General features: G+C 48.6%; 1 protein-coding gene and 2 long non-coding RNA genes across 12 annotated transcripts; 1 reads left to right on the plus strand and 2 right to left on the minus strand.

The window, feature by feature from the left end:
* Positions 1-833: 833 nt before the first annotated feature.
* On the plus strand, positions 834-11625 carry LOC147571693 (uncharacterized). 10 transcript variants are annotated; one of them, XR_015247139.1, is made up of 7 exons: positions 2250-2324; positions 5414-5457; positions 5794-5926; positions 6880-7021; positions 7119-7472; positions 9398-9825; positions 9937-10411. It is a non-coding gene; the product is annotated as an uncharacterized LOC147571693 (long non-coding RNA). The 10 variants fall into 10 exon arrangements; XR_015247138.1 differs by lacking the exon at positions 2250-2324 and adding an exon at positions 834-1175 and having other exon boundaries at positions 6880-7472; XR_015247143.1 differs by lacking the exon at positions 9937-10411 and adding an exon at positions 10846-11625 and having other exon boundaries at positions 6880-7472.
* On the minus strand, positions 3498-6885 carry LOC147571694 (uncharacterized). Its single transcript, XR_015247144.1, has 2 exons — positions 6720-6885; positions 3498-3878 (listed from the first exon to the last, which is right to left on the minus strand). It is a non-coding gene; the product is annotated as an uncharacterized LOC147571694 (long non-coding RNA).
* A 4054-nt stretch (positions 11626-15679) lies between the features above and the next one.
* Positions 15680-23908, minus strand: LOC147571695 (leucine-rich repeat-containing protein 37A-like). The gene is made up of 6 exons (XM_086696138.1): positions 22493-23908; positions 22009-22110; positions 17780-17829; positions 16187-16241; positions 15965-16107; positions 15680-15863 (listed from the first exon to the last, which is right to left on the minus strand). Exons 1-6 carry the CDS (start codon positions 22853-22855, stop codon positions 15767-15769), a joined length of 810 nt encoding a protein of 269 aa, XP_086552264.1. The 5' UTR covers positions 22856-23908; the 3' UTR covers positions 15680-15766.
* Between the last annotated feature and the right edge of the window lie 830 nt (positions 23909-24738).

The following is a 24738-nucleotide window of genomic DNA, read 5'->3' on the forward strand; positions in this document are numbered from 1 at the left end:
GTATCTTTCTTTCCTCCCTCCCTCCTTCCATCCAACAACACCCATCTCTCCCATATTCTTGTCCCAGGTCCCTTAAGATTCTGGCAAGGACCAAACTCTGAGTGAATGAAAGCAGGACCTTTGCCTGACTCATTCACCATTGTATTTCTAATGCTTCAAACAGTGCACGGCACAGGGTGGTGCTCAAGAAATACTTGCTGAATGAACAGATGAGTAAAATAAAAAGGCTCAGACCGTTGCAGACCGTAAGAGGTTGAGGTATACAACTTTTCAGTGGTGGGGTCACTGTGGAACTCCTTCCATTACACCAAGCTGCCAACAGGCTGAAACCCTTCAGAGATCACACCTTCACGGAAGGGGACATTGAAGGTCAAAGGCCATCCGATTCTCGAAGGCGTGAGACTACAAATGCAAGCAAAGACAATGGGTCTTCTTTGGGGTCCTTTACAATGGCTGTCAAATGGCCAATCCTTCGGAGTTTGGTCACCAGAACTTAGAGGGGAGGTGCACCCCCAAATCCCAGGAGATTATAAATGTTAACAATGGAGCCTGGGTGCCTCAAGAATGTCTAGCTACTCTGAGATAACTTGACTCTCTGTGTTCATGGGTAATCAAAATGGTCAAAACTCAATGCTCCAGCACCTGCCAAAAGAGGAAGCAATTCAACAGCCTCCACGGAGGCCTCGGCGTCCCCAGGATCCACTCATCTCTACTCTTCACAACATGTAACGTCACCTCTGGCACATTCGGTAGCGGGACTAATCTACAACCAGTTCTGGCCAGGAGGGGCACTGGGTGAGGGTCCTTTCTAAGCGGCAGGGCAATACACATGGACATGATTCTGTGACCACAGCCAACCCCACACAGTGGAACCCCTGGAGTTTCTCCAGATCATCACCCAAAAGGAAGTGATAAGCTCCCACTGCCCCAGCTGAATGAGTAGCTGTCCCTCACCTTCCAGGTATTTGGATGATACCTACCATTCCAGCAGCCAACGCGAGTGATGTAATATGGATGCCAGGAACACAATCCTTAAGGACAGCTACAGGGGACCTGACATCCAGGAAAAGCACTTGACCCACGGGAGAAGGATCTCTACTCCTCCACACTTACTTACCATCTGAGGCCCTGCATCAATTGAGGTGTTCGGCAAGTGCCTGGCTCTGAGAAAGCAGGTGGGGTCGGCAGGGGACTGCACTAGGTTCTCAGATCAAATGGGGACCACATCAAGGGAAGAATGGGCGCAGAGTTGGGATGAAGAGTTGAAACGGGGATAGGAAGACGTCAGTCTAACAAGATTGGGTAGGGGTGGTGGGAACTAGGGCAGCAAGAGTTGGGGGGTGGTTTAGCAAAGACTCAGGAATGAAGTGTCCTCAGGCTGGCTGGGGATGGAAAGAAAGTACGGGGTGGGCTTGGAAGTTAGGGGTTGAGTGGGCGAGGACAAGAAGATACATACAAGACTTGAGATAGGGCTGAGATCAGAGTTATCAAGAAGAGGGGGGTAAGCGCAATAGGGCATCTACTGTGGTGGTAGGTATTAAATGAGTGGGGGGAGGTGGGTGTTTTGGCTGAGCAGACCTTGGGGGGCTGAGCAGGGGGGCTGGGATAAGAAAGCTGAGCCTGAAAAGGGGTAAGCCAGAAAGACGGGGAGGGGGGAGGGGGGGTTCGAGGAGGTCTGCGTGGAGCACTGGGATCGCCAAAGGGGTTGAGGGGTGAGAATGAGATGCGTCAGAGGGAGGCGGAGGGAAGTGGCTGTCCTAGGGGTTGGAAGTGGGCTGCCGTGGGGTCGAGTGTGGCTGCACTTACGCAAGACCAGTGGTGAAGGGGTGAGGGTAAGGGCTGGGCTCGGGTCACGGGTGAAGAAGAGGAAGGGGACGGGTCAGCACTGGCTGTTTGGGCTGAAGGCTCGGGTCCGAGTGGGGTAGGGTGCGGGGCTCAGGCGGGGAAGGGAAAAGGCTCTGAAGCAGGACAGTTTCAAAGCAACCAAGGGTTTGCGATCACGGACAGGGCTGGTGACCCATCGCCCGTTCTCGTCTCGGCCCCGCCGTCCCTTCTCACCCTCCTCGCCCTCTGACCCCTAACTCACCAGAGGGAGCGGGGACGGGGCGCGGGGCACTCCTGGCCACGGCAGCCCCTAAGCCTCCGACCAGGCGCTGCGGCCTCCCGGCCAGCGACAACAGGAAACGGCGCTCGCGGCGCCGGACGCCATCACGTTGGTTCGGCGTCCGGCCCCGCCCCCGGACCGCGGAGCCAATCGCAGGGCCGGCGGAGCCTCGGGGCGGGGCCACCGCTCGGGAAAGCCCAAGTCACCAGCCCCGGAGCAGGTGAGTGATCTGGGAGGCTGGGGACTCTGCGACCCGAGATGCGCACGAAGAGGCGAGGCCACCGGGGTAGCCCACCAGTGTCGGGCGGAACGTGTCCTACTGCCCGCCCCCAGAAGTGTCTGCGTCTCACTAGATCCCGGCCGCCTTCTGGGTTCATGACCTTGCCTGGGCACAGCACTATCTACCATTGAGGCTGTCTGTTGGCCTCCTGCCCGGAAGGTTCCCACTTGTAAAATCGGACCAATAACGTCTACCCTAGTTTTGCCTCCCTGAGGGCATCAGTGCAGTAGGTGCTTCCCGCCTGGTGGTTCTCAGGAAAAGCATACAGGTTTTGATCACCGCTGTCACCAAGGGAGCACCTTTAGGTACCCGTCAGCCCCCAGGCATGAAGCTTAAGGTTCTGGTTATTCTCATCTAGCCAGCAAGTTGTTTGTTTCCTTTACTTGGTAGAGTTGATATTTCTCTTTCACATGGACTCGGAACAGAAGGTCAAGAGTGTGTGTTGGTGGGGGTGGGGAGAGATGTCTTGTGCTTTGGACACTTCATACCTGCAGGCTTAGGTCAAATGGGATCTTAGGGCCTGAGTGTGGGGTGAGTAGTGGGGTGGAGAGGTACTGCTATCTGCAGGTTCAGGGGGACTTTGGGGGTGTCTACAGGGCTGGTCTGGGAACGGGACAGTTCTTGGAAGAAAGCTCCACTGATCTGGGCCAGGCTCTCCATCAGCCTTTCTGGGAAGGGGAGAAGAAGGGGTCCCAGTGCCTGTTTCCATTTATAAAACCAGCTGTTGAAGATGTGGCACCTGAGTGTGTGCGGGTTGCCCCTTCAATAATTCTCTCTCTAGGAGCGAGAACCACCTCTCCTCGATTTTAGACTAGATGAATCTGAGTACATTTAGTATGGTTAACAGTTGAACAGAAAGTTAGAAATAAGGACACGGAGGGATGCCGGGGTGGCTCGGTCGGTTAAGTGTCTGACTTCGGCTCAGGTCACAATCTCACAGTTGTGAGTTCCAGCCCTGCATTGGGCTCTGCGCTGACCGTGCAGAGCCTGCTTGGGATTCTCTCTCTCTCTCTCTCTCTCTCTCTCTCTCTCTGCCCCTCCCTCGCATGTGCTCTCCCTCTCAAAAGTAAATAAACATTAAAAATAAATAAATAAGGACACAGAAGCAAAGCATTATCTTAGCATTAAACAACTTGGAAAGTAAGGAATTTACTAGGAAATCCAGCTTCCTGGGCAAAAGGATAGTGTTTCTGGTTATAATTATAGCACATCAAGAGCATCAGTGTCTTGATACAAGCATGCCCTCCCCCAGATGGAGCCAGCAACATTCCTCAGTTCTTCCAATGAATTTGTACGCAGCCGCTGTCTGCAAAAGCTGTGGGAACCCCGCATGGTAATCTCTTGTCTATCTTTTCAGGAGCCCCCGTCTCCTGGTCTTCTCTTACTTCTCAGGCCTCTCGGCCCCTCTGCAAAGTCGACGGGCTTGTCTTCCTCTCTCCATCTTACTCTGGCGCACGTTTCCACCATTCATGGGCCACGAGTCCACCAGGTAGTCTGAGGCCGGAAAAAAAAAAAAATCTCCCATTACCCTGTTATTTGAGCAATAATAAAGGTACATGCAAAGTGCCATGGTGCCAGAGAAGAGGCCTGGAAGGTTATCCTGGCGGAAGCACCTTTTATCTGAGCCTTCCGGGTGGACACAGGAAAGGGCGATGCCGATGCCGGCGAAGAGACTGGTAGAGAAACGGCTGGTGGGTAGGAATGCAGACTGAGCTCAGGGGAGGGTGCACGGAGAGGTGGAGAGGAAGCTAGGAAGTAAGGCCAGAGTAAGAGGAGGGGGATCAGAATGGAAGGGGGAGATAAAGACAGATTGGGCAATGGGGAAAGGGAGGAGGCACAGACAGAGCTGGAGGCCAGCGCAGGAAGGGCTCAGACGCTCACAAAGGCACTGGTCTGTCAGAGTCAAGCACTAGGCATAGTCATTCAAAGCCAGGCAGGAGAACTGCAGGCATCTGAACTTCTCGGGGGTCTAAGGTGTCGATTCCTGAACCCCGCCCCTGCCCTGGAGAGTCACTCTGGGATGAGGCCCAAGCATTTAGCCTTGGCCCAGACCTTTTCTGTCTCTTGCCCTCCCACCCGTGGATCTGAAGGGTGAGAAAATGTGAGGATCTCTCTTTAACCTAGGAGCTGAAGGGCAAGGGATTTAACAGGTGTGGAAAACAGAGGCTCCTAGTTGCCAGATAGGAATTTTGATTTATCCTTAGCAACCACCCTGAAGGTAAGCACCATTGTTATGCCCATGGCATAGATGATAAAACAGGCTTAAGAGAGGTTAAGGAACTTGGGGGCCCAAGGCCATACAACTCATAATTACTACGGGTGGGATCCTCACCCAGCTCTGATTCTAGCTGGAGAACTAGCATAATTCAGTGGCCGAGCAAGTGGGCTTTGGAGCCAGGAATGCTTAGGTTTGAATACCGGCTCTACCCCATACCGTTTTCTAGGCCTTCCCTAAGACAGCGCGGGGCCCAGCACAACCCAGCAAGTGTGGGCCTGAGACCACTGCCACAGTCAGTGGTTTTCATAGGCCCCTCGAGATGGCACCAGAGATAGAAACTTCTAAGTTTGATTGGTGGTTAGAAAAGAGAAGTAAATCACAACACTCTGAGGCCCCTTCGCCTCAGGCAGAGGGGCCAGAGTGTGTGACTTCCGGGAAGTTCCCCAAACTATCTGAGCCTCAGTTCCTCATCTGTAAATTGGGGAAAATATCAGTTGCCGTGAGGATTAAAGAAGATAATATCCTCAGGACGGTTTCTGGTCTGAAGTAAGCACTTGAGGATAACTAGCTATATTATTATTATTATTATTATTATTATTATTATTATTACAGTTTTGGCTAATTTGTACCTACCCAGTCCAGTCAGATCTCCGTTTTCTAACTGGTCTTTGAGCACTGGAGTGAGAGCCTCTCTTGTTGGAACCCCAGATGTATCCTTACTTGGTCTCTGACCGAAATCATCTAAGTAGGACTAATGCCACCATTTCTTTTGAAACCGGAATAGGTAATGTTCTCATGGCTTCTGTTGCAGGAAGCTGGTTCCTCCCACTCTACTTGAAGAAATGGATTTAAAGGGTTCGTAAAAATGATTTGTCAATTCTATCTCAATGAAGTTGGACACAAATACAGCTTTGAGGTGCAGTTGACAAAAGAATGGACTCTGTAAGCCTCCCAAATGTTATCACACGTAGTTTACAGTTCAAATAGTACGAAATGAAATGGTGAGGAAACAGAATGACCCGCAGCAGCCTCTTGCCTCGACCATCCCCACCCTCCTGGGCCAGCTCACCAGTCCTCGGTCCTCCTTACCTCTCGCTGGGTCTTCGGGTGCTTATCTCCACCTGTCTTGTGTTTCTAGCTCTTAATTCTTCCATTTAAAAGATTTAAAAAAAAAATTTTTTTTTTTGAAAGAGAGAGAAGGAGAGAGAGAATCCCAAGCAGGCTCTGCACCGTCAACACAAAGCCCGATGCGGGGCTCGAACCCAAGAACCGTGAAATCGTGACCTGAGCTGACGTCAGACGCTCAACCGACTGAGCCACCCAGGTGCTCTGATTCATGCATTTTAGACACTGTCTGTGGACGTCCTGGCAACACAGGCAAGGAGTTAGGTCTTTAACACCCCCCACCCATTCCATTCTTGGGGTTTACTTTTGTCACTCTTGCCCCACGAGTGACAGTGGTTGCAGAATTGTGACTAGGCAAGTATTGTTCACCGCAGAGCTTACTCATGTAGTCCGATGGCACTCGTTTCTGTCCCCCGACCCCCCGGGGTTTAATTTCTTCTCCTTCTCTTTCTGTGCTGCCCGCCACGATCACTCCTCCACTCCGCTCCAGTGCTCTGGCATGACAGTTAGTGCCATTCCCCTCGGCTACCTCCTTGACCTGTCCTACGCTGCTGTCCTGGAACCTTCCTTCGCTGCTTCCTGGGCTGGGCTTTTCCTGGCTCCCTTCTCTTCTTGCTTTCTTCACTCTCTCTCTTAATCTGCAGTTAAGAATCCCTTTCTAATATTAAAAAATAGAATGGTCTTTGGACCTGCTCGTGATCGTAGGTATCCTTTCGATATCTATTAATTGGGACAAAAAATACAGAAAGACCAAAAGTTACTATGAAGGCACTCCTGCTCTTAAGTGAATTTGTGTTTTACTCGCAATAGCATCTATGAACGTGTGAAAGCCTGTTCAAAGTTTAGGCTTAGGGTTAGTTCAATCTAGCCTCAATGTCTGGTCTTCCATTTGTCACCTCACCCCCTCAACTTGCCGTGAGACAACCCCTCTCTTGACTTTCTATTCAGTTCCTGTGCCCTAGCAGAGACTTAAGTACTGGTTTAAGGCCCACCTTGCAGGTGCACGTGGCCATGGCTGGCCAATCAGGGTCTCCTCCTACCAGATACAGGGTCCAAGCAGACCAATCAGAGGCTTTTTGAAGACTGGCTTTCCTTTATGAGGCTTGCTCAACCTCAGTGGAGAGTTGGAGTTACTAACGACTATCTTTGCAGTCTTGGGGCATGCATCCTGAAGCCTGAAGCCATCATGGAGGAAAGCACAACTGAGGGACAGCTGCGGAGAGAATGACGTTTGAGCGCTAGATGCGGCCAGCTTTAAGATCTTAGGCTTCCCGGTTATGTGAGCCGATACACTGTATGACATTTTTGGTTTAAGCATATTTTAGTTGGATTTCTTTCACTTGGAGCATAAAGAGCGGCGACTGATACATTGTCTTTGCGAACTTGGGCAGGTTATACAAGCGGTGTGTACAGACTTGGACCGTGACAACGCAGCTCCCATTAGGTCCCCTGTGGCTGCCCTGTTATCAGCCTGAGCCTGAGACAGCTTGACGTGGAATAGTCCGTTTTAGGGTCTGGAGGAAACGACTTACCATGAGTCACTGCCCTAAAATATACTTTCTACCCACATGCCCGGTGCCTGGAATTCTGTGGTGATGGTGGCATTCCTTAGCGTCAACCATGGCTCTCTTCAAGCGGTTCTCCTTTGGAGTGTGGAGTCTGCGATATTAAACTTGTAGAAGTCCTTTCTTCTGGAGGTCCCTCTGGGAGGCAGTGGATCCAGGATGCGGTGTAGACAGACCTAGGTACACATCTCAGTTCCCAATGGCACGGTCCCTTTGCAGCTTTGGGGGCAAACACATAGCACTGTGTGCTGACCTTTAGGAGGTCAGTCTGTATTACATAAGGAATCCTATGCAGAGAGTGAAGAAATGGTCTCAGATTCACCCAGTAATATCCCCGAGTCAGCCCTGAGGGCAGGGTCTGGCACTAGGCGTTGGGAAGAGGAAGGAGATGTGATTCTTGTCTTGTCAGGGCTCCTGACCTAACAGAGAACTGCGGTTGAGTCTTCACATGGACGGACGCTATCTTTCACTCCGCGCCATTCGTAGGTGACGCCTAGAAGAGCAGGGCCACCGTGTCGTAGCCTCTAACCCACGACTCTGTCACATTCTGGGAGAGAGAATTATGGGCCCTCCCCGCAACCCCGCTCCTGCTGTGTCTCCTCGTGGCCACAGTGTACTTTCCCATCCCTGGCTTGGGGCTTGGGGCTGGTTCCGTGCTTAGGCTCGAAGAGGCTCCGTGCTTAGGCTCGAAGAGAGCAAGAGTGCTTGCTCTCTTCCGCTTCTCTTGGGTAGCCGCTGCCTCTTCAGCCTGGGTCCCGGCAGCAACGCAGGGAGACAGGACCAGCAGCGAGAAGCCGCGCCGATCCAGCCAGCAGGGCATTAAAGTACAGCGGTAACGGCCAACCTGTGAGAATCGGTTTCCCAGCCTCCTGAGTTTTGAGGATGGTTTATTAGTTAGCACTGTTGTGGCAAAAGATAACAGATACATGGACTCCCTCCGTTATCAGGTTACGTACAGGTTCAGCTGCTGCAGTAGAGACCCGACACAACAGTGGGTTAAGTGAATTTTTTTTAATTCTTTTTTTTTTAATCCTTTTTTTCGGGGGGGGGGAGTGCAGGCGGGGGAGGGGCAGAGAGAGTGGGGCAGAGGATCCAAAGCGGGCTCTGCGCTGACAGGCTGACAGCACAGAACCCGACGTGGGACTCAAACTCACGAACCGCGAGATCATGACCTGAGCTGAAGTTGGATGCTTAACCGACTGAGCCACCCAGGCGCCCTTTAATTCTTTTTGGTTTTAAGTGTTTATTTCTTTTTGAGATAGAGACAGAGATTGAGTGGGGGAAGGGCAGAGAGAGAGGGAGACACAGAGTCCGAAGCGGGCTCCAGGCTCTGAGCTGTCAGCACAGAGCCCGATGTGGGGCTTGAACCCACAAACGGTGAGATCCTGACCTGAGCTGAAGTCGGACACCTAACCGACTGAGCCATCCAGGCGCCCCAACAGTGGGTTAAATTAAAAAACAGCTTGGGGCGCCTGGGTGGCGCAGTCGGTTAAGCGTCCGACTTCAGCCAGGTCACGATCTCGCGGTCCGTGAGTTCGAGCCCCGCGTCGGGCTCTGGGCTGATGGCTCAGAGCCTGGAGCCTGGAGCCTGTTTCCGATTCTGTGTCTCCCTCTCTCTCTGCCCCTCCCCCGTTCATGCTCTGTCTCTCTCTGTCCCAAAAATAAATAAACGTTGAAAAAAAAAAAAACAAAAAAAAAACAGCTTCTTGGGGGCACCCGGGTGGCTCAGTCGGTCAGGTGTCTGACTTCGGCTCAGGTCATGATCTTGCCGTTCATGGGTTCGAGCCCTGGGTCGGGCTGTGTGCGGACGGCTCGGAGCCTGGAGCCTGCTTCACATTCTGTGTCTCCCTCTCTCTCTGCCCCTCCCCCGCTCATGCTCTGTCTCTGTCTCTCAAAAATGAGTCAACATTGAAAAGAAATTTTTTTAAGAAGCAGCTTCTTGATCTCTCATATGATAATCCGGTTAAGTACTGGATCTGGGGCTGGTTCGGTGGCTCTTATGTCAGGGAGCCAGGCTCCTTCTGTTTTCCTGCTCTACCACCCTGGGGTGTAGCCCTCATCCAGATGAGGCCTTTGTACTGTTGAAATCTTCATTTCCTCCACAGGGTGGCGCCAGACCGCTCTCTGCCACTGCCCTGGAACACAGGCAGCCTAAGCACCATTCCTGCCTCTGCTTCGGGCCTCGGGACTTTTCTTCTTCTTGAATGAGTGTGCTCCCGCCCCCCAGCTGGTGCTCCACGCCATCCCCCAGGTCTCAACAACATACCCCCACCAGGACCACAGGAGCCAGAGCTGGTCGTGCCTGGTGCTCCTCAGGACTGAGAGGCCCTGACCTCCGTGGGGGCAGGAGCCCGCCAGCATGACCAGTCGGGACTCCCAGGTTAAGAATCCAGTGGAGCCTCCTGGTCATCCTCAATCTGCTCTGCCCTTCGTCTCCCGCTCGCAGATCCCTGCTGACCTCCAGCCCTGAAGAAGCCGGAGAACCTCTGCTTCCCCCACCTCCCCGTCCGCCTTGTCCTACTTCAGTAGTTTGGTGAGCATAAAAAGGCCTGTCGAAGTGGTCCCTCTGTTTGGGGGATGGGCTCAGGAGGGGTGGGCATGTGGGTTCGGAGGGTGACAGATTCTTTCTCCAAATGCTCGCCAGGCTCCTCCGAGCCCTCTTCTTGATTCAACCTTGCTTGGCCTGTGAAGACTTGAACAACCACGGGCATGGTTGCTGGCAGCTCGTGGCCGCATCCCTAGTAGGACTCTAGCCTCCCTTAAAGTGCCTGCCTGCAAAACTCCCGGCTGTCTAAAGGATTGGCTGCTTAGTCCAGCCGACGCCTGAAGATCGGGCCCCTGTCTCCCAGCTTCTGTGAGAGGGCAGGAGCTTAACTCTGAGAAGTGTCAGCAAAGCCAGATGGGTCTCCTATGGGCCAGCGTCCCTTCCTGCTTTTTGTCATCTTTCACTTCTGATTATAGAGCCCCCACTCATTCCCTTCCCTAGTCCCTCATTCTCCCTGTGAAATACCCCATCACCTCTGTAATACTCCCAGTTGGGTGCCTGCTCACGATGAACCCTTTCCCCTACGGCACTGCAATACTATGTTACTGACTGAACTCTGTCTGGATTACTTTAAGTAGTGTCTGCTTTTGTTTATCTTCATCAGGGGAGGTGTGCGGGATCAGCCTTTTAATTTTTTTTTTTTAATATTTTGTTTTGAGAGAGAGGCAGGGTGCAAGCAGGGGGGTGGGGGAGGGCCAGAGAGCGAGGAAGACACAGACTCCAAAGCGGGCTCCAGGCTCCGAGCTGTCAGCACAGAGCCCGACGTGGGGCTCAAACCCAAGAACCGTGAGATCATGACCTGAGCCGAAGTCGGTCGCTCAACTGACTGAACCAGCCAGGTGCCCCAACAGCCTTTGAAATTAAATTATTTTCAGGATCAGCTTTTTAAGTAAGCATCCCAGGGATGTTTGCGTATAGAGGTCCAAAGGCTATATTTTGAGAAATCATGTTTCCCTGTGGAGATCTTTTCTCTGGCAGCCCTTTTGAATGGGGGCTATGTTTTCTCAGATACCGCATTGCCAATAGTCCATCCAGCTTTAATTCCAGTGAGAACGTTCCAGAGATGAAACTAAGAATCAACTCCAGGCGCTTCTCCAGTCACCTCTGGGAATGAGTGTATGTCGTCAGCATCCAGCACCTCACCTGCTGCCCAGCTAGAATGACACCTTTCAGGGTTTCTGACTTAGAAACACGACCACCAGGTTACTCCATGTGGACACCACCCCCCTTTTACAAAGCCTTTGAACACCCACCCATCAGGAGGGGTTTGCTGGATAATGTTGGTTGGCTCTTGACACCCATTTCTAGCCCCTTCTTTGCAGGTCCTGGAAACCCACGAACCATAGTTCACAGATTCCCTCGGCAACAGAATTCTGCCAATAAAGCGTACCTGTGTGAGATTTAGAAGGCGGGAAGGAGGCGGAAGCCATGCTTTTCTCCTCTGCAGCAGCAGACATGCAGGCTGAATGTTGGAGTCCATACTCCCCACCAGTCAGGCTTGGGGCCATGGGGCTGTAGTGACCCCAGCAGTGGCTTCCCGAAGTTTCCTGACTGAGTGGCAGCAGCAACTTTGAATCTATGGAAAGCAACTGTGGTAAAGTAACCTGAGAGCTAGTGGTGCGATTCCCCCCTGGCCCTGACCTTCACCACCGCGAGCCCCACCAGTGGTGAGCACCAATTGCTTGTATAACCTTTGCGTGTGTGTGTGTTTGAAATATCTAGAATGGTTTGTTTTCCTGGCTATGGTAGTTTTAAAATATGTTCACAAAACTGAGGGTTGACGGGGGGTGGGAGGGAGGGGAGGGTGGGTGATGGGTATCGAGGAGGGCACCTTTTGGGATGAGCACTGGGTGTTGTATGGAAACCAATTTGACAATAAATTTCATATATTGAAAAAATATAAAGATCTACTGAATGAGTGCTGGAAAAAAATAAAAAATAAAATATGTTCACAAATTCTTTGACTCTTCTCTTTATTTTAATTTTTTTTTAACGTTTATTTATTTTTGAGACAGAGACAGAGCATGAACGGGGGAGGGGCAGAGAGAGAGGGAGACACAGAATCCGAAGCAGGCTCCAGGCTCTGAGCCATCAGCCCAGAGCCTGACGCGGGGCTCGAACTCATGGACCGCGAGATCGTGACCTGAGTTGAAGCCAGACGCTTAACCAACTGAGCCACCCAGGCACCCCGACTCTTCTCTCTTTAAAAGGTGGGGTCTAAATTCCCACCCCTTGAATGGGAACTGGATTTAGTGACTAAGTCACTGCTAAATGCTGCTCTGTGCCGTCTGAGGTGAGGTCATAGGAAGGCTACCTTCTGTCATTTCTGTCTCTCTTTCTCAGCTCACTCACTCTGGAGGTACCCAGCCATCATGCTGTGAGGACATTCAGTCAAACAGCATGTGGGCAGGCTCATATGGCAAGGATCTGAGGCCTCCCTCCAACCCCCTTGACAGCCATGTTAAGTGAGTGAACCACCTTGGAAGTGGACCCTTCCGACTCAGTCAAGCCTTCAGGTGACTGCAGCCCTGTGGTATCTTGAGAATCTCACCAAAGACCCAGGGGCAGAAGTGCCCAAGCTATTCCCAAAAATTTGACTCAAAACTTTTGAGGAATGGGGAGCCTGGGTGGCTCAGTTGGTTGAGCGTCTGTCTGACTTTGGCTCAGGTCATGGTCTCACCATTCATGGCTTCGGGCCCCGCATTGGGCTCTGTGCTGACAGCTCAGAGCCTGGAGCCTGCTTCAGATCCTATGTCTCCCTCTCTGCCCCTCCCCTGCTTGTACTCTCTCTCTTGTTCTCTCTTCAAAATAAACATTAAAAAAGATGTTTTTTGAGGAATAAATGCTTATTGTTGTTTTAAAAAAATTTTTTTAAATGTTTATTTTGGAGAGAGCAAGAGACAGAGACATAGAGTGCGAGTGGAGGAGTGGCAGAGAGGGTCATAATCTCGTGGTTCATGGGTTCGAGCCCCGCATCGGGCTCTGTGCTGACAGCTCAGAGCCTGGAGCCTGCTTCACATTCTGTGTCTCCCTCTCTCTCTGCCCGCACGCTCTCTCTCTCTTTCTCTCAAAAATAAACATTAAAAAAATTAAAAGAGGGGCGCCTGGGTGGCGCAGTCGGTTGGGCGTCCGACTTCAGCCAGGTCACGATCTCGTGGTCCGTGAGTTCGAGCCCTGCGTCGGGCTCTGGGCTGATGGCTCAGAGCCTGGAGTCTGTTTCCGATTCTGTGTCTCCCTCTCTCTGCCCCTCCCCCGTTCATGCTCTGTCTCTCTCTGTCCCAAAAATAAATAAACGTTGAAAAAAAAAATTAAAAAAAAAATTAAAAGAAATATGGCAGGGTGGCATTTGAGACTAATAAGTATTGTGCAAATTTGAGGTAGTGTTATAGAAACAACATTTTCTAAGCTTCACTCTATGAACCACATTTGCGCTAATGGAAATATTCCAAAATAGGAGAATGGAGTTGCCTGGAATCCCGGCCCACACTTTGGGAAGCCCAACTATGCACAGATGGGTCTTCTTGGTTTCTCGTCAGCTCTGTCTCTGTGTCCACCTCTCTTATTCAAAAAGTCACCACCAGCCCCCGCTCCACCCAGCTCATTAAGGAGTTTGGGCTGGCATGAGGAATTTCTGCCCTTGTGACCTAAGAGTGACTACAGGGCCTGGTACTGCGCCTGGCTCAAAGCAGGTGCTCAACAAACAGTAGCTGCCACCATCCTCATCGTTCTAATTATTGATTCTTTGATGGTAACCATGGCTTAGACGTCTCTGTACCCCTGCACCCTGCAGCAGGGCAGTATAACCGTCAGCAGGCTTTGGAGTTAACAGGCCTGGATTAAACCCCTACCTGGCAGTTTTGGATTTGCGGCTTTGGGCACCTGAACAGGTTACCTACATCCTTTAAGCCCTGTCCCCTTATCTGCCAGATGGGGATAATAAAGTATGTTTTCACGGACTGTTGGGCGAAATTAAGACTGCAACACGCCCAACCCAGGCCTTGACACCAAGTAAGCAAATAGTGAACTAGCTGCTGCCGCTGCTTCCGATTACTGTTACTCTCTAGTCTTGTGCTTTCAACACAGTTATTTGTTGGCTCACTGAAGTCACCACACCGAGACAGACACTTGGGGGCCATTCTCACTAAAACGCTGGGGGAACGGGAGCAGGCACCCGGAGAACAGGTGTCCTTGCCCAGCAGCAGCAAACTAATAGAGCCGAAGAGGCACTGATGGGCCAATCACTCCGCTTGGAACCGTTCCTACCAACCCTGCCAAATCTGCTGGGCTGTGCCCCAGTCCTACTGTCCCCTCGGGGGACTCTGTTGGTGGCCAGCGGTTGGTGCCATATTCCATCACCTATCGCTAAGCCACCAGCATTTATTTGGGGGCATGTAAAGAGATTGTCAGGGGCGCCTGGGTGGCTCAGTCGGTTAAGCATCCGACTCTTGATTTCAGCTCAGGCTGTGATCTCACGGTCGTAAGATCGAGTCCCTCGCATCGGGTTCCACACTGAGCACGGAGCCCGCTTGGGGCTCTTTCTCTCCCTCTCTCTCTGCCCCTCCCCCCTTGCTCTCTTTCAAAATAAACAGACATTAAGAAAAGAGATGATCAAACCTTGTTCGTTCAGGATTTCTTTTATTCACTACTGTATTTTGACTCTGACGTCCTTTTTCTAAAATCTGTCATTCATTTACTCAGAAAGTATAGATGACTTCATTATTTTTAATGTTTATCTATTTTTGAGAGACAGTGTGTGAGCTGGGGGGAGGGACAGAGAGAAAGGGAGACGGAGGATCTGAAGTGGGCTCTGTGCTGACAGCAGAGAGCCCAATGCAGGGCTCAAACTCCCACACCATGAGGTCATGACCTGAGCCAAAGTCGGATGCTCAACGGACGGAGCCACCCAGGCACCCCGACTCCTCCCAACATCCCAAATGTGACTGGTTAACGCCCTCCTCTGCAGAAGTGGAGGGATGTTTGCGTCTTCTGCACGTTGTGCTGCATTATCTCTTGGAATCGTGCAGCCCTGATCCGAGCTGGGTAGGAAAGCAGTGGTAGGTGCGGTGCTGGGCTGAACTGGAGAGAGCCCAGCCGCACGCATCCGACCCTCAGTGGGGTCAGCAGAGGCTAGTGTGGTACAGGTGAACAGGAAGTGCCCCCACCAATAAGTTTTCTGAAATAAAGGCCTGAGCAGGGCAGTCCTGGGTGATTACTGCTCTCACACATTCTTTACTCTAACCCTCCAGCATCTCCCTGCTAGCTCTCTGAGGGTGGGGACTTTTTTTTTTTTTAAAGAAAACAAACACAAAAACCCAATGGGAATTGTCTACTAGCTTGTAAGGTTGAGGAACACCCTACTTCCCGCTACACATTTTGTGTCTGAGTTTGAGCTCTTGGGAAGACAGACAGGCCTCAGCCCGACAGTGGAGGTAGGCTCAGCGATCCAAATACTCTGGCAACCCCAAAGACCTCACGGAGGGGCCAGAAAGAGATGATCCTCTACGGGCAGGGGGTCAAGCGCGTTGTGAGTAACTGGTATTTGGTGAGCCAGGGGAGAGAGCACCAGAATAAGCTGTGAATGAACTTAATAGTCTAAGCCCCTTGAAGATACGTTGTCCGGTTTCCAGAGACTGACTGTATCAGGGAAATGAGGGAAAGACGCCCCATTCACCCTACTTTGCCCATTTGTGTCTTGCGGAAATCCTGGCTACCACGAGGGACTCTGGCTTCAGTCCTGCTTCTCTCGCCCGTGGCCCCTGTTGTCTGTAGATAAATTCTGAACTGTTTACGTTTTAGTTCCTTACCACGTGGCTAGAATTGGTTATGGATTTATACATTTCAATATGAGAAGAAAAAGTATTTTATAAGCAATGCTGAGAAGCGAGTATCGGAAAGTAAACTTTGTAGGTGGCCTGAGGCAGGACGGCGTTCACTCTGTGACAACCTCACATAGTGTCTCACTCTCGTCACCCAGCTCTTCAGTAGTGGAATCTGTGGCCTTCTCTGCTGTGGCTTTGCCAGCCTCCCTGGGAAAAGGAGAAGAATGCCAAGGCTTTGACTCTCGAAAGGAACAATTCGACTCTTCATAATTTCCCCATTTTAGAGAAAATCTTCCCCAATCACGTACCCTAGTTCCATATGGAAAACCTCATCCTTATAAGAATAATCCTTGTCGTATAGCTTCTGTGCCATGTTTTTCTTGCGTGTGGCATTGAGAGGTCTGTACAAGTCCCTAAGCCAAAGTGGCCGCCTTCTACAGAAAAAGCCCTCCTAGAAAACAGAAAGGACAATGTTAGGTCCGTTTCCCCTGCCTTCTCCAGCCACGGTACTTTATCCTCCTCAGATTTACCTGACTGTCACTTTCCTTTGAGCATCTCTTACGCAGCAGAGATCCAAAGAAGCCCCTTGAAGGAAACACACACACAGACAATTAGTGATTCGTACCATTTTCCATGCCTCTCACAATGTATTTCTCTAGTCTTATTAGCAAGCAAAATCAACACAGACCTGGGATCTCAGAAATAATTCCATACATGCTGGGCTTTCAGAATTGTCCTGTGTCTGTCCATAATGGCCCCACAGTGTCCCTGGGAGACCTTTGCATGTAACTTGACATGAAGTATAGGCAGGATTTTCACCCTGCTCCCCTTCTGGCCCTTGGCCAAGTGCCCTTGTGCAGTCAACAAACTGGGTGACCACACGGCAGAAGCACCTAACTCTCTCCAGAAGCATTTTACATCCGTCCCCGCCAGGCTTAGCCTCCCAGGCATCATTTGCTGGCGGGTGGGGAGGTGTTTCCATTTTCCTAGCTGCTTTACCTTACGAGATGAATCGCACCGAGTGAATGCCTGAGTCCAACCAGCAGTTATCTAGCTCACTGACTGTCACACTGCAGGCAGATGAGGGAGTGGGTCGTGAAATCACCTTAAAACACACGGCTAGCGCTAAAACACAAAATACTCTTTTTGCATACAAACGGAATAGGGGGTACCTGGGTGGCTCAGTCAGGTGAGCAGCCCAAGTCTTGATTTTGCCTCAAGTGATGATCTCACAGATTGTGACATTGAGCCCTGTGTCTGGCTCTGTGCTGATAGTGTAGAACCTGCTTGGGATTCTCTCTCCCTCTCTCTCTCTCTCTCTCCCTCTCTCTGCTCCCCCCCCCCCAAATAAATAATAAACTCAAACAGAACAGAAAGAATCAGAGTGTATGGTAAGTTTGTTTTAGAAGGGACTTATGTCTATACGGTATGTGTGCACTGAGTTGTGACATAAAATGCAGTTCACAGCCCAAGAACAGTGTAGTCAGAGACATGCCCAACTGGAAAGGAACCATCTTCTTTCTGGTTCTAGTGGTACTAGTGATACAACCGTCCGGCAAGACATCTTCCTTTTCTCCTTCTCCATCTCATTATTATAAAAGGAAGAGATAAATGATTATCTAAGGTCTCTCCCAGTTCAAATTCTATTGGGTCTGGATAAAGGGAATGGAGAGCGGGGCCTCGAAAACCAGAAGGAGGAAGAAGGAAGTCTCCCCCCCACTCTATAGGACGGACTCATGTATTCCACCTTCCATCATGCTTGAAGACTAGCCCCTTCACCCCACGACTTTTGGCCCTCCCTATCCCTTCTCCAGAGCCTCTGAGAAGGTCTGTGGCCAGGCCCGATGCCCACCGCCAGCAGCAACGGGTCTGAACATTTCCACCCCCGTCCCCCCACGATCTTTCTTTAAAGGTCTAGTGAGCAGGTGCTCTGTGCCAGTCCCATTCTAACTCGGGTTTGGCTGGGCAGCTAACTTTGCTGGATCCAGGCAAAGCATTAGGCCAAATATGTATTCTTTCTGCCTTTGGTGATTTCCTGGCTGTAAAACAAGGGGATTGAAATAGATGAGTTTGAAAATCTAGTTCTAAAATTCTACTTTAACGATTGCCAGACTAATATTTACCTTGAGCTTCCTTCTTTACCTTCCTTGGCTGCTGCTCTATGAGAATGAATCTGTTTTGGAAGAGAACATGATCACAGTTACCCATCACAATAACCACTCCCTCCAAATCTTTATTCATTCCTTTGCATTTTAGGTCTTCTCTACCCAGTGAGAGGATAACTTTTCCTAGGACAGGAATTTGTTTAATAGTCCTTTGACTCTTCAATAACACCTAACTTGTGTGCAGCTGGTAATACGTTTTACTGACTGTCTCAGATAACATTCGACAGATAATTCCTAATAAAAATTCTTGGGAGGAGGAAAAGAAAAGTGTCTACCAGAAACCTAAACAGCAGCACTGTTTTAAAGTCAAGGACAAGAGTAGGATGTGTGTTATCACTGCTTCTATTCATTGGTGTTGAGGAGGTCCTAACTGATGCACTGGGAAAAAATGGAGTCGTGGAAAGGAAGAACTAAGACGTATTTGCATACGAAATTACAGACAAACTAAAAGGCCCAAGAGAATCAACTAAAATTTTATTGGAAGAAATATGAGAATTCAGTAAGATGGCTAGATATAAAATCAAGAGATCAACATGTAAACCTCAATGACTTTCCTATGTTCCATAAATAATTAATCAAAAAACGGAAGAATTATCCCATTTACAATGATCAATAAAAAGGCATAAAGTACCTAGGAATAAACTTAGCAAAGAATGGGTAAGACCTATGAGATGAAAACACTAAAGCTCTTCTGAAGGACATTAAGAAGAAACGAATACATGATGTGAGACACTATTTTCCCAGAATAGTGTAAAGATGTCAGTTCCCTTCAAATTAACCTACAAAGTCAAGGCAATCCCATTCAAATCCCAAGACAGTTTTTTAAACAAAAACTGGCCAGCTGACATTTGGTAGAGAAAATGTGCAAGCATAGCTACAAACTGTATGAAAAAGAAGATCACAGAGCAGACATTAAAATACATTCTTACGGAGCAACTGCAGTTAAGTATGTAGCGTGATACTGATACAGGAAAAGAAAACCAGATTGATAGAATAGAGTCCAGATAAAAATAGTATTTTAGATCCATGAAGAAAGAATGAACCATTCAATAAAAGATTTTAAAGTAACTGGATCTTTACGTAAGGGAAAAAAGTTAGATCCCCTACCTCGACCGTACCAAAACACCACACAGATTCCATACAGATTAAAAATAAATAAATCACAACAAATATTATAAGAGTACAGAAGAAAATATCAGAGACTGTTTTTATACCATGAGGCGAAAAGGCCTTGTTAACAAGACCCATGTCCCATAAGCCATGAGGCAGATATGGTGACGGACTGTCCACACCCTCCTGTTCATCGTAGTCCTTGCCCCCTTGATCCCCTGGATTGTTTGTCCTCTTCCTGTTGATTTATAAAACTCTCTTCATATGAGATATATTCATCCTTTCAAGGGCTTTCACTGAATTTCAATGTTTCAAATATTTGTCAGTGTTTTTATCGTGAAGGAGACGGAACCGTGGGATAGGAGACAGGCTGACTGCAGGCACAGCTGGGTTCTGCTTTGGGTTTTGCCACAGGGGCCTTAAGCTGATCCCCTTCTATGTATGAAAGAAGGATGGTGATATCATCCTCACAGGACTGTGGGGATTAAATCAGATGTCTGGTTTATTCCAAGCATAAATCAGACAAGACGATCAAATCTATCAAATGTTTCTGCATGTGGTATCAGGTCACAAAGCTTTTTCTCACCACAAGATCATAAAAGTATTGATTCTATTTTCTTCTAATACTTGGGCGGGTTCTTGTTTCTCTTTTTTTACATTGACTGAAATATGTTTTTTTAAGGTGAGAAATAGGGATCTGTTGTTATTTTCCTCCCAAATAATTAAGCAGTTGTTCTACTACCATTTATTTATTTTCGTCCACTGATTTGAATACTAAAAGGTAACATTTCAATGTTTATTTATTTTTGAGAGTGACAGAGAGAGAGAGTAAGAGTGAGAGAGGGGCAAAGAGAGAGAGAGACACACACAGAATCCAGAGCAGGCTCCAGGTTCTGAGCTGTCAGCACAGAGCCCAACACAGGGCTCGAACTCCTGAACCATGAAATTATGACCTGAGCCAAAGTAGGACGCTTAACCAACTGAGCCACCCAGGCGCCTCTAAAAGGTAACATTTCAAAAGTCCTAGTCACCCACGGATCTGTCTATTGCTGGACTCTGTAGGCTACTTCACATAAATATTAGGTTGCATTATTCCTCCTTGTGAAATTGACACAATGCCTCATCTCTTCCTTTGAACATCATTATTGTCCACTACAGGAAAAAAACTGCATGGTCTCTGACCTCAAAAAGTGTATCATCTAAGTAGGGAGAGGAAATAATGAAACCACATAAAAAAATATACACACAAGGTTAAACCACATAGGAATTTAAAACAGCAATAGGAGTTTATAGAACTTCCCCAAAAGCAAAAGGCTGCAGGCCACCTCAAGATGCAGAGTACTGACTGGACAATGGCCAATGATTTCTCTTCCCAGAGGTCATGGTAAGCTGACCCCACGCTAGTTCCTAGGCTCTTAGGCTGAGAAATCAGACCCTGATCTCATCAAGAGAGAACGCACTTCTTTCTACATGGAGGCAATATCACCTCACCAATGTCACAGGATTGATCAAAATCAGAATGTCAGGTCAAGACTTGACAATAAGGAAAACATCCGTTCCATAGATAGGGCATCTGTGTCTACATGATTGGGCATTACCTCCTGTGGAGACAGGCCTCTGTGGCACGCTGAAGTATAATCAGAAGGCTATTTGGTGAGAAGAGAAGTGGAAGAAAAGTAATTAGCTGAATCCAGTGTTTAATGGAAAGGACTGAGGTAGCTAGATCCATCCATCTGCCCCGCGGGCACAGCCCAGCTGGTGGGCCTGACTCTCATCTGCTGCCTGAGGTGCCATCTCTACTCTTAGGCAAGGCTAGGTGGGCACTGCCCATGTTGGTCTCTTCCTCACCATTTCTATGCCTTTACTACTGACCAACCCTCCAGAAGACAGACATGTTTCTCCTTAGCAGTTAATACATCCAGTCAGGCTTTACTCGAGTCTGAGAGACCAGGAAGCCTTACATATCTCTGCTCTGATCCATGACCTTGATATTTCTCTCTTGAGGAGCTGCCTTTTAACAAACTGTTTAGCATATTTTTGTTATCAGGGGAGGGGAATGCGTCACTGTAGACCCTAAGAAATGGTGACAATCTCACAGAAGGACTAGGTCCAGGAGTATTACAGTATTCGGGGAAGGCTTTGTGAAGAAAGATGAACTCGAGTTGGCTTTTGAAGGCTCATGGGACTTCCACCAGCAGAGTGAAATAAAGGAATTTCAAGTGGGCAAAGTCACCAACAAAAGTAGGAATGGGCATGGTCTGACTAGGGGATGGTGGGGGGCTGCTTTGGCTGAAATGGAGGGTTGCCATGACAGATGGCAATATATATATATGTATATATATATATATATATATATACATATATATATATACATATACATATATATATATAATAAGCATATGTATATTTGAATAAATATATTGAATATATATTCAATTCATACATAATTGAATAAAAGGTAAACAGGCAAGCTCCAGGAATAGGCAACTGTAATTATGACAAGCTTTGAGTAGCCTGATGCAGGATTTTAGCTGCAGGGTTTTAACTGAACCTGTCTACACAATGCCTTGCGAAGTGGAGGAGAGAGCTGTAGGTACATCTAATTAATCAACAAGATGACACTTTTATCTCTAAGCCATGCCCTTTCTTCCGAGATGACTGATAGCTCCATGAAGGTGAAGACTATTTCTCTCTCATCATTTTAGCCAACGAGGAAAGAAATCAGTGGTAGGAGGAGGATGACTGGTGAGTGCATCGAATCGACATAATTTTTTTGAGTTGAAGAAATTTTACTATCGTGTCAACTGTGGCCTTCTTAGACCTAATGTCTCAGAACAAGCTAATGGCTTGTTATCTTGGTTACAATCCACAGATGTCTCCCGGCAGTGGGGTTCCTTTTAAAATCCCTGGAATATACTTTGCAATGAAAGGACAAAGCCTATCTCCTTCCTCCAGACTGAAGAGGGATATCAGGTCGTGATAGGTGGGAAAGTGGCTTTGATTTTCAGTTTGTGGGTTCTGAATCTATTATAAAGAAGGAATATAGTCTGGGAATCTGAATTAATTGTTGTCCTTACCTCAATGAGACAGAAAACTATGATCAAAATCATCACTACTACAGTCACAGATATTGCCAAGATGAGTTTGTTGTTATAGCCATAGCCTGGAACTTTTGTGAGCTAAAAAAAAGGGAAAGAACAATGTTTTTAGAAAACAGAGATAGGATGAAAGTTAACTATTCTTTAACGACTCTAAAACCCCATTCTTTCCGATGAATCGCTTATAGGTTCTTAAGGAATATACCAAATCTAATGTGATATGTAATCTTAATCATTAGGATTTTCTTCAAGAATTTATGTATCTTGTATGTTAGGTCCTCTTTTTGTCTACTCTGGGAACAGCGGCACTGTTTCCTGAATGAGCAAAGTGGCAGATCATTGCCTTAGGCAAAATTATGTGGCCAAGACAAGACCCGGACTAGGAGCCCCTGGTCCTTGTGCTTGGGTCCATGTCCTAAACCACCTAAATGTCGAGACCCCACATTTTGGGATTTATCCTCACCTCCCTTGACTCCTGCCCTCTCTGTTCACTCTGGACTTCTGTGCTCTCACTGATATAGTTCTCATTTTCCCATTGGTCCGTATCCCACTCTGCCTTGGACACCTTTACTTCTTGCTGCTCGCTGAGAAGCTTCATCAGGAGGCCTGTTCTGGAGATGAGCTTGGCACAGGCCAGCTGCATGTGGGTCTCGGAGCAGTCCATTTTCAAAGTCCGGATAACATGAGAAATGAGGCTTCTCACGTCATTGTTGGGGATGAGGGACTGTAGCTGCTGGTTTAACGGAATTTCAAACAGATCACCTTTGACACAGTGAAGCCTGTGGCTTTTGGGGGCAAGCCAGTGCCCGCATTGTGGTATTCCCATTGTGTATCATTGGTTTGTTTAACGGTCGGCATAGAGTTGTCTGCAGTAACAGTAGAATTAGCAGTGGAAAGATTCTTACGGTTTGTGAATTCAGGGAGGGTTTGTGCTGGCACAGTAGTGTTTCCTGTAGAAATATTTTCGTCAGAAACATTTTGGGCAGTAGCGTTCTCTGCAGTAGTGTTTTCTCTGTAAGTTCCTGAAGGAGCAAATAATTCTGGAAAAGGATTTTTCTGAGGACTCAGTTCTCCCGGAGATGAAAAATCCTCTCGTGAAGGGGAATTTATGAGGCTCCTGACTGCAGAGGATGGAGGCCTCTTTGCAAGCAGCTGTCTATTACTGAGTGAACTTTCCTTTCTGGACTTTCGATTCAGTTTGGCCTAGGGTGTTCTGTGGACCACATGGGAGCGACTTTTATGAAAGCGGTGTGTTTTTCTGGGGTGTGAGGCTGGCCCGAAAGCCTTCATATTTCTAACTCTAGCATTTGCATCTTCTAAAACAAAAACGCTGTACATGAAGTCTTTTGATTTTTTTTTTTCACGTCAGGTGGGGATTTTAGAGCGGGGGTGGCAGAAGGCCTGCCCAAAGAGTATTGCTTCAGGAAAGAAGAGACCGCTGCCTTGTGCTCCTCTACGAACGAAGGCTCTGTATTGAAGGAGCTTCCCATTAATTTGCTGGGCCTGTGCGCCACGTGAAGCTCCCCTGGGGATGGTCTCCTGAGCCTTCTTTCCTTGGCCATGTTCTCCACAGACGGCTGGGCGTTCTGTTTCCTCTGGATGTTCTGACGTCTCAGTTCTTTTAAGTGCCTTTTCCGTATGCCCTTTGGGCCCTTGATGACCTTGTTCACTCTCAGGAACTTTTTCCCCACACTCTCAACCTCGTCTAGGCTCTTCTCCTGCGGTTGGGCAGTTTCCAATTTCTTTGGAAAGATTTGACATTTAAACTTGGGACCTAATCACTTAGATTCCACCTACACCTGCCTAAATAACCCAGAAAGCCGCCAGAGGATTAGCAGAACGGAGTCTCCGGAGCCAAGCGCAGATGAGAGGCCCACAGAAGAGGGGCCCCTCCTGAAGTGGATCACCTAAGGAGAAGCGAGCTAAGCCTGCCCCTCCTGCCCACCCCAGCTAATACGCCTACCCACCCCAGCTAATACGCCAGATCCCCAGCATCACAAGCCTGGCAGTGTGCAAGTAGCCCAGATGGGCCACGCCACCCTACAGTGAATCCCGCCCCTAGGAGAGGAGAAGAGAAGGCACACACCAGTCTGACTGTGGCCCCAGCGGTGGGCTGGGGGCAGACATCAGGTCGGACTGCGGCCCCGCCCACCAACTCCAGTTATACACCACAGCACAGGGGAAGCGCCCTGCAGGTCCTCACCACTCCAGGGACTACCCAAAATGACCAAGCGGAAGAATTCCCCTCAGAAGCATCTCCAGGAAATAACAACAGCTAATGAACTGATCAAAAAGGATTTAAATAATATAACAGAAAGTGAATTTAGAATAATAGTCATAAAATTAATCGCTGGGCTTGCAAACAGTATGGAGGACAGCAGAGAATCTCTTGCTACAGAGATCAAGGGACTAAGGAACAGTCACGAGGAGCTGAAAAGCGCTTTAAACGAAATGCAAAACAAAATGGAAACGACGACAGCTCGGATTGAAGAGGCAGAGGAGAGAATAGGTGAACTAGAGGATAAAGTTATGGAAAAAGAGGAAGCTGAGAGAAAGAGAGATAAAAAAATCCAGGAGTATGAGGGGAAAATTAGAGAACTGAGCGATACACTAAAAAGAAATAATATACGCATAATTGGTATCCCAGAGGAGGAAGAGAGAGGGAAAGGTGCTGAAGGGGTACTTGAAGAAATTATAACTGAGAACTTC

This window comes from Puma concolor, unplaced genomic scaffold (assembly GCF_028749965.1).
Source record: "Puma concolor isolate L17-30 unplaced genomic scaffold, mPumCon1.1.hap2 unalloc_scaffold_120, whole genome shotgun sequence".
Taxonomy (NCBI): domain Eukaryota; kingdom Metazoa; phylum Chordata; class Mammalia; order Carnivora; family Felidae; genus Puma; species Puma concolor.

What these genes read in the sequence shown, in the direction of transcription:
- LOC147571695 (XM_086696138.1), bottom strand. Translation starts at nt 22,855, where the DNA reads ATGGGAATACCACAATGCGGGCACTGGCTTGCCCCCAAAAGCCACAGG. An exon ending in GAGGGCAGGAGTCAAGGGAG is followed by an intron (nt 22,111 to 22,492) that starts GTGAGGATAAAT and finishes CCTTTTTTTTAG; the next exon opens with CTCACAAAAGTTCCAGGCTA. An exon ending in TAGTTTTCTGTCTCATTGAG is followed by an intron (nt 17,830 to 22,008) that starts GTAAGGACAACA and finishes CTTCCAAAACAG; the next exon opens with ATTCATTCTCATAGAGCAGC.